Below are 10,000 nucleotides of genomic sequence, written 5' to 3' on the forward strand. Positions count from 1 at the left end.
TTGTGGGATTAAAAGGGTTTTAAAGATATTTAGAATGGATTCTCAGTAAGAAACTGGCTGAAGCTAGATGGAGGTATTGTAGAATATAATGTTTTGTCTAAATGTATATGAATTAAAAATAGTTTTATTTTAATTGAGATATATTTAGAATGTATAATTTTATCCAGCTTTCAATTAGGTAACTATTTCCAGTTGCTGTCTTATTTTCTTGCTCTTTCTCAAGACCATCAGAATTTTCTTTGTTTCCATGAAGGAAATTTTAAGCTATCACTGATAGAAATCTTACCACAGAATTAGCTGTTCAATTTGGTACAGAATTCATATAATGCAGTCTGGAAGATTTTATGATACTGCTAGATCCAAATTGTATAAAAAATAGAATTCAATATCTGTTTAACTTCTAAGGACTGAATGACATTTAAGTACAATGGTTATGCCAGATTCTTTAATTTCAAAGCCAATTATACCATATATCACTAACAATTCAAAATATGTTTTTATCAGTCACAATGAGTTATATTGACAAGATTAGGAAGACAATAATAGAGCAAAATTGACATGTTGCTTGTAACAATGGATATAATGCTGCATTTTAAGTAAAAATGCTTGCTATGACTGATTAGCAGCAGCTATGTATGCTCTGCAGTAAAGTCATGGTTAAAGAACTAGTATAGTAGAAAACTAGCACAATGAACAGATCAGATTAAGGCAATGTTTTAGGATGGACTTACTTGTATGTCCTAAATAAAAGAAAGCAAATAAAAGTAAGGTTTATTGGAGCATGTGTAGACAATATGTCTTTGATGCAAACTTAACTTGTGAGTCTCACTGAAGTCAGGAGTAATTTGCTAATTTCATTGGGACAAAATATCATTTACTTTGAGAACAATCCTTGCATGTTTCTGAAATACAATTATGTGTATTTTTGCTTGGAAATAATCCTTAACTATAATGCTTTGTAATACATCTATTTTAACCTAATCAGTGTAGGTGGAAACATTTATATGACTACAGGTTTGCTATTAAATTGGATCCACTAGTTTTATTACACTATAACTAGTAAGCTACTTCATGAGTCACTCTTTTGCATTAAAATTCATTAGTATATTCTGCTGAGTGTTTCACATAGTATTCTATTGCTAGGGAACAGAAATAGCCAAAACATTTTAAATGCTAGTATTTATAGTTTTGGACAGAAACTTAATTTTGTTCTGTTGATTTAAATTAAGGCTATATTGAATACTTTAGTTTTGAAAATTACATCTTTTTGTTGCCACTATTTCCCCTTTTGTAAAATGCAGCATGCATTTGGTTTACACCAGATCAAATTGTGATATGGAAATGACAAAAAACTCCACAGGTTGATGCAGTTATGCATTCAAATAAAACCCTTTCCTGAATGCCTAACTCCATTGACCCAAATTTGTATGTAGATGCATACAAGAAAATATGAGAACAGTAAAAGGTAACTTAAAAGCAACAGGCTTATATTTCAGATGGATAAGAATTGCTTGCATAGATTCTCTTCTGCATTGCAAAACAATGACAATTATAGAGAAAACTATGCGGTACTTTACTTGTGGGATTCAAAATGGCTAATTGCATCTGGATGTACAACTCCATCTGTTGAAAACTGACTAGTTTGGCTGGGGTGATTGTAGTGTTAAGGGCATCCTGTCAGGCATCTGCAAACACATGACCCTTTCACATATTAAGATCATGATTTCTATTATATCTATATAAGCCTCCTTAAGCAAATGGCTCTCTCTAGTTTAATTTAGCTAATATTTGTAGATTTCTGTATGCACACATATACGTTTGTATCCATATCTGTAAACAGTTATTCAGATGTAATTTCAGACTTTTAAGAATGGCAGTTTTCTTCATTTATCTTTAAAATGGATCTGCATAATACGTTAATGTCCACCAGCCAATACACAGTATAGTCAGTTATGTCTATTCTTAGGAATGGCTTCAAAATACATTCTACGTTCAAACAAAAAGGGGAAGTTTGTTTGATGTCTGTTATTTCATATATAGCAACATTTATATGTATAATAAAATCATAAACATCCCTGGCCTACACTAGATATCAAAATGTATCCTTTGTTGTGTCGGTTATTAATTAAATCTCTGTGTGTAGATTTCGCTGTACATACTAAATATTAGAGAATCTCATACTGTATTTCTAAAATGTTATCAGTAAAGAGAATTTTAGAAATGATAGTAAAAAGGAAGTAAGTCAAAACACGGATTGGAGAGAGAGAAGTTACCTGAGAATGGGCTCCAGCACAAGTCCAAAAATTTGGAAAACTAAACCTCTGGTCTCAGTGATCGACTCAGATTGGATCCAGTAATATTATCCTGAGACATTTATATCTGACTTCATTCTTAAAATCAGGGACTTTTCTAGTCCCTCTGAATTCTGGGCATTTATTGACATTGCAGTTATAATATGAAATGATTTATTATTGCTTTTATTGTAATTTGTTATGCATAAATAATATATTAAAACATGTAATAGCAACTAAAGTTTATCAAACCTACTAATAAACTATAATATATAAATGCGTTATAATCATTTATAAAATGATTAATCTTTGTTGTAAGGAGGCTGCTAATGATTGGTATAAGCTACTTGGCCTGTGACTGAGAAAAATATGTCTTAATTTGTTTGGTTTTAACTTAAACTTAACCCAAACTAGACTAGAGTGCATTCGTCAATTCAAACGTCTTTGAATATAAGATGCATATTATATGACAAATTCTTTTTAAAATCTCCCATTTCAGAACCATTTTGTTTGCCTTTTAGTGGTGCTACAGAGGTTATAGTGTGAGTGAACTCTGGGAAATACAAATCCTATATTTTGGCCCTTTAAATTCCAGTTTGAATGTTACCATATAACTCATTCATTTCTGTGAATATTAAACTATTATGCTTTAATCAGGAAGGAAAAAGAATATTAGTGAAGTCTTAACCTTTCAAGCAAGTTGTGGATGTCAACGTATAATAATAAAACCAGGATATACTCATTTGCCTGATCTCAAAGCATCTGTTCCTAGGCAACTGTCTTCAAGGTCTTTAAGACTGAATTGACAGGTATTCCATTTTAGGAAGTTTGCAGATTCAAAATTTAAGGGGCAGTCAATATTTACTGAATCTATAATACGGTAGTGAAGTATATATCAGATGTTATTCACCTCTGCCATGCCATTCCTATTCAGTAGCCAGTAGCTCCCCTCATTGGGTGGGGAGAGGTAATTTTAAAGCTATTGAAATTACTGTTAAGAATCCAACTTTTTTCCCCCCGCTAGGTCTCCTAGTGGTGTTCAGAACTTTCATTTACAATATTGTTTCTGGTTTTCAAAAGAATTCTTGGCCCTTATAGGATTTAGAAACCTGAAAGGCAATAAAGCTGTGTTGGAGTAACACAAGGAGAAAAATACTTAACACTGTCCCATTTTGTAGTGACAAAACTTTTAAGGAAAACAAAGTAAACAAGTCTAAAATTTCTTCCCACCCTATCATAAAAGCAAGGAGGTCTAATTGAGCCATGTCTTTTTATCCTGCTATTTGTACAAATAAAAGATCACATCTTGATGCAAAATAAACATAAAAGCACTGTTGTGACTATAACAGGGAGTCATATACTAATTTATATAATAAGTGGTTGTGCACGCTTTATTCAAGATTATGGCTGCAAGAAATGGCATGAATTGCTGGGTGTGTTTAATGCTGGATTATAGCAATTTGAAACATGTCAAACACATGGCTAATGCCTCATGCTTCACTCATTCTTGCGTAAACCTGCATAGCCACCATCCATTATACCCTTGGTAACAACACAATTCTGCAAGTAAATATTGTTACACTAAGTAACCTTTCAATTCAAGTTGTTTAGGAAGAGAAAAATGCAATCTTGTGCAGTCAGTTTCAGTGTCACTTTAATGTTTCAAAAGGGAAGTGGTGTAGAGAATAAGTATCTGTACAATGACTTGCTGATTTAAAGGAACCTAAAGAAAATGTAAGCTTAATGGAAAGAGCAGAACATATAGCAGGGAGTAAATGTATACCTACTTAATTATAATGTTTAGGTAGCATTTTGAAAATAATAATTTTTAAATTTGGTTCTTATTAAACTGAAACATCTAAATGTAATTGTCTGTCTCCCACCTTTGCATGAAATATATTTGTGGTCATTGAAAGCAAGTAATTTTGGTTTGAGACTCATGCACAATTCATCTTTGGGATTTTATATCTCTTTGCAGTTTTGGTAAAATAGTAAAATAAATATATATGCTTAAGTATGAAAATATATATTTTTCCACAGTTGTGTCTTTAGAAATGATTATCTTTGGAATCATACCTTTGTGTGCATTTTGTTTATTAGTTTGTATTAGTTAAAATTCAAGACATTGCAAACCATTCTTTTTCATAATACTTTTTATGATGTATTACAAAACAAGTAATTTGGGCTTTTTGGTTCAATAATTTGAACTTGAAAATGTCTTATAAAGATACCCCAAAATGGCTTATACAAACACATAAACACTCTTGCAATTTATAAGCGATTATTAGTTTTATTTCTGCAGTGTCAAAAACCACACACCTTTCTACAATAACTCTGGCTTATAAGGCAATGTGAATCATTTCTCTTTGGCAGATTTTAACTATTTTATTTGGGTTATGCCATACCCAATGAGAAGTAAGTGTAGCTTATATTGAAGAACATTTTCCTTTTTAAAAAAATCTACCTGCCACCATTTTCCAGTCAATTGGGTAGTCTTGATTTGGTCCTTGACTGTATATATTTTATAGAAAATAATTATAGGATTCAGTAATATTTCAAAGTTAAAGTATTATATATATTTGATTAACATGAATTGTACAATACATTACTCTTTCCTTTCTAACTGTAGTGAAAGAGTCACAGACCTGCAAATATCTAATTAAATATCTAATTTAATTTGAAATTCGAAAAATAAAATAAAATTTGGTTGATGAAGCTGCATTTATCGTGCATTTATCCTTATAATGCATATAATACTGTTTCAGAAATATAGTCAAATATTTATATTGAAGAATAATGTAAAATAAATATTTTATTTTATGAAGACATGCCCTCTTTTGGAGATGGCATGAAAAAGATAAAGTACTCAGTGAATATGTTCACAGTGATACATGCTTTGAATGTGTTTTAGCAACTAAGATGTTATAATTTTTATAATTTTTCTAGAGAGAAGATCCCATAGAATTCAGTGGGGTTTGAGTATCTGTGTGTGTATAATTATAAAATAATAAGATATATTTTAAGTTGGCTACAAAAACTGAGATATTCTTTAGCAAGCTCTTATGAGTTATATGAAAATTCTGTCACTTTTTTCCTAAATATTTTAAACATGGTGCATGCAAAATTGATGCCTAATTTGAATATTTATTAGCTGCCTGCTCTCATAAAATGATATTAGTTTTTTTTCTTATTGAAAAACCTGTGTTTACATGTATAAAATTCATTTTTACTTGTATAACAGTTTTGTTCTTATTGATATTGAAGAGTATTTTTTAAAGAGTATTTGTTTTTACAGCTATCTTCCTTTATGTGAACTGTAATTGTCCCTGTCTATGTTGTGTATGTAAGGGGGATGACTGTCTCCTTTGAATCCAAAATACGCATTTAATATGTAGTGTTTTTAAAATGCTTTTAAAAATGTCATTAAAAACTCCTTTATGAAAAATAAACTTGTATTACTATTTAATGAAGTTATTGATGGTGATTTGGTATTTTATTGAGGAAAGTATTGATCATATGCTGAATTGAGTTGAACAGTGTGTTAGATAAACTAGTAATTACAGTAAGCAGCTGTTTCTTTTGACTGGATTTACCCACCCATTAAAGCATCTTGTCAGAAAGTTTTATCAGAAAGTTTTGCTTTGCTTTGCTTTGCTCTGTTCTACCGGCACTCTCACATTTTCTTTCCTTGGAAATTGGTCAGTTTAATACATGCATTCTTGCATGGAGATAGATGATGCATTACATAGAATTAAGATGAATTCTAAAAATAGCAAAAATTGAATTTTCTTATTACTGATGTAAAATGTATTTGAAATTCTAGTTTGTAAGAATATGTTGGTTCTTTATTTACTGCAAAGATTCTATCTGATCTTGGCAGGACATCTCATCTCATTGCTATCCTGAAAGTACAGTATATTTATGCAGTGAAAATGATAAAACATTTATTACTGTAGAGGAGATAATATGCATAATTTATGCTGTTTTTAGCACAATCATTAGTGATATTCTTGATAGATTTTATTTCTAGCTTTCATATCTAATACATGCCTGGAAAATTAATTTTATATCTTTCATTTATTTGCCTGTGTTAAAATTGAGTTTTAAGTCATCTTCAAGTGAACAGTTTGATTGCTGCTCATGCATAAGCTTAATTACTTCCCAGGAAGGACAGTATTAAATGTTTTAAATGTCAGAAAAATAAATGAATATCAGCCATTTGATTAAAAAAATAGGCAATATCTGAAGTGTTTGCAGCAAGAGCTTTTACTTAAAATGCCTCCGAGGCAAAATTTTATTTATTCACACAGACAAAAAGAGTAACCCATTATACTATTTATCATTGGTTGATACCATATGATTTGTAACACCCTTACAAAATTTTAATTTTGTATGATTAGCTGTGCGTCATTAAATAACAGCCATGTATAAGAAATGCTGTAAAATTCTGACAGAATCTAGATTGTGAATATTTTAAATAGGATTGTATAGTCATCTATGGTTGTTAAAGCTAGATAATAAGGAAGAATGGGGCAGGATATGAAATTATGCCTTCATTTTACTGGTTTGATAGCTAGGCTTTAAAATATGATGTTCAGGAACACTGTCTCCATGTTACATATATGGATGTTATCTCTCTGTGTATGTGAACCTACAGCAACATTGCTCTGAGAAACATGGTTTCAGGAATGAGTATAATATGTCTATAAAAGCAAGGTTTGTATTGCATTGCTTCCTCCTTAAATGATTGTGCAAGAGGTTTTTCCCCTTCTAAATATGCTGCCTCTGTAATTGGCGAAGAGGGACATCTTGATAATGGAAGTGTGAAGGTGTAATGTGTGTGTTAATTGATACTTCTTAATCACTTTTAGGTATTAAGTCATGATGCAGGAATCTGCGACAGAGACAATAAGCAACAGTTCAATGAATCAAAATGGAATGAGCACTCTAAGCAGCCAATTAGATGCTGGCAGCAGAGATGGAAGATCAAGTGGTGACACGGGCACTGAAGTAAGCACAGTAGAACTGCTGCATCTGCAACAACAGCAGGTAAGTTTTTGTTTGTTTTGCATCCTGTTTATTGCCATGTCGATGGAAAGGTTTTTTCCTATCCTTTTCTTCTAGTTGGATTTTTTTTTTTACTTTTAAAGTATTGCAGAAAGTAGAACATTATTTTGTTGTTTATTTGTTTTGTTGTCTTCTGTTAGTCTTTAAAACAGACAATTTATGCATGTTTTAATTGTTAAGATATATCTGCCCTGGAGTACCCTGGAATACACTTTATTTTAAGGAGAAGAGTATATATTTGTAGATGTTGCTTTCATATCTTTTCAAGCAAAATACCTTTCTTTCAAACTGCCAGCTTCCTTGAATGATACTGAGAAAGGTGATCCTTATCTGTCCACCAGAGGGCCACATTACTTGCTATTTTACATCTTTGTAGATTGAAATTGTTCCTAAACTCAGCTGAAGTAAAAGTGCCACAGGGATTCTTTGCAGCAAAGATGCTTTGCTATAGTTCTTGTAAATAAAATTTTATGAAATATATATATATATATAAAGTTGAAAGGACAACTGAGCAGACTAATTGAAATACGTTTTTAGAGATGAAATACCTTTTTAGAGATGAAAGCCAGGAGACTAGGAATAAAGTAATTTCCTAAGTGACTATTTGGGTGTGTGTATTTGTGGTATGTGCGCCTATATTGCTTCCTGTGTATGTAAGTAAATAAAACTTTTAATATTTATAAAAATGAATAGAGAAATATATCCAAGTAAATGATGGTCTTTTTAGACAGGTTGAGTAAGTTACAAACAGATAATCAATAAATTAAATTTATGCTTTTTACCACGAGGAGTTTAAGATACACATTTAATACTTTTTAAAATCCTTACTGCTGTTATTAAAAAGTAAAACTAGGCTATTTCTTTCTTCTAGTTATATATAAAGACCAAATATTTCAGGGTGCTAAATATCGTGCCTAAACTGCTGAGCTTCTTTTGAGAGTTGTGCATTACACTCCCAAATGTTAAAGTATTGAATATTTAACTTGTTAATAGATATATATTTTTATGGTGTACATCATGAGCAAAAAACATAACTCAGCATGTAAAAATTGAATTTTAGTGGAAAATTTATCGAGCTTTATATTGTTCGGTTTAGGCCTTTATAATCACAAATAAATGTGGCAGTCATTATTAAACTATTCTTAATATTAATGTTGAATGAATTATGCAGTATTATTTGTTATGGTGATATGGAACAATTATAATAAGCTTATAATTGAAAACTTAGCAGTATATATAAATTTTATAGCTGTGCATTGTTTCACATTCCAGTTTTCTTTCCCTAATTAAAATTATAATTGTTTATTTATTTTAACATTTATTTTATAAACATTGTCTAATCAAACTTTGACTTTTAAAACCATTTAAAAAATTGGAAATTTGCTTAGGTTACAGTCCTAAATTCTTCTCCTAATTACTTTATTAAATTTTCCTCTGAATAATATGCATGGGAGTGCTCTATTAATATTTTTAAAAGATAAGCAATCATTTATAGCAGAAACCATCCCCACAAAGTGCAATTTAACATTTCTCAGAGCATCTTAAAAACTTAAGCCTGTTTGTTTATGTAGTCATAGTTTCCAATAGTAATGCAGAAAAAAAGATAAAAATACTGTAATGTCAGGCAGATTCTGAAAAGGGAAAACTTGGCAGCAATATTGTTCTTTAATTTCTAAAGTTTCAGAAAATCTCAAAATAAATAAATAGGCAAAGTAAATATGCAAGTCTCCTTAGTGAATTCAGAAAACTTTGAGGGTAGATTTATACATTATAGGCTGTAAATATTTTTGTTTACCAAAACATAATGATTTTGGCATTATGTGAAAGAAAACTTGATTTCTGTGTGCTTTATATAGTTGTTGGTATATTTGCACACATGTGTGCGCATATGGACAAAATATGTACTTTTTCTCTGAGGTATTTTCACAAATATGTTTGAATTAGTGTATAATTTTGAATCTTCACTGTGTGAACCTTACACTCCTTGAAGTGTTACAGTTTCCTTTACTTTCCTTTTTCTGTTGAACTTTGCCATTAGACTTTGATGTAAGCTATTGCACTTTTCAAAATTTGGTGCACAAAGAATAGGTAAACTCCAGTATTTTATGTTATTGCTTTTTTTTAATCAGAGCATTTAGTTGAGTTGATACAAATATTTCCATGCAATTAAACAGAAGACTAAGGTTTGTGAACAGTGGAACTCCTTTAAAGTGCTTTGGAAGACATGGCCAATCATATGGTAGTTGCAATATAATGAGAAAAATTAACAGAAATTGTTAGATTAAAGGAGATAAGCAATCTCTTGAATTATACTGTGTGAATTATTTATTTACTGTGATTGGAGTTTTGTGCTTTTTGCTTGATTGGTAGCATGAACAATTCCAGAATATTTGATCTGAAATTTGGCAATAATTTGTAATAATATGACAGTGACAAAACAGAACAATATAAGATATTTGATAACTGGATTGGGTTTCCTCACAAATTACCAGAACATCTTTAGGAGATTAGTGTTACACTGAATAGAACTTTTTATCCTGTGCAGATTTCAGTCAGTTTATATAGTTATCTGAGCATATATTCTAAAGTTTTAATTATCTGTTATAATTAGATTCCTAAAATGCTATGGTTCTGGTTATTTA

General features: G+C 30.6%; 1 protein-coding gene across 5 annotated transcripts in view; it reads left to right on the top strand.

Annotated features, from left to right (window-relative positions):
• Positions 1-10,000, top strand: part of FOXP2 (forkhead box P2) — a 503,349-nt gene that overhangs the window by 236,761 nt on the left and 256,588 nt on the right. For 4 of the 5 annotated variants that reach the window (XM_087933993.1, XM_087933992.1, XM_087933994.1 and 1 more), the window contains one exon: positions 7,163-7,340. In XM_087933993.1, the coding sequence (XP_087790119.1) occupies positions 7,173-7,340 (168 nt within the window). In that variant the 5' untranslated portion in view covers positions 7,163-7,172. Of the gene's footprint in view, positions 1-7,162; positions 7,341-10,000 lie in introns of those variants that run through there. The other variant, XM_087933996.1, reaches the window with a different exon arrangement.

This window comes from Pseudonaja textilis, chromosome 5 (genome assembly GCF_049901715.1).
Source record: "Pseudonaja textilis isolate UNSWEBS1 chromosome 5, rPseTex1.2, whole genome shotgun sequence".
Taxonomy (NCBI): domain Eukaryota; kingdom Metazoa; phylum Chordata; class Lepidosauria; order Squamata; family Elapidae; genus Pseudonaja; species Pseudonaja textilis.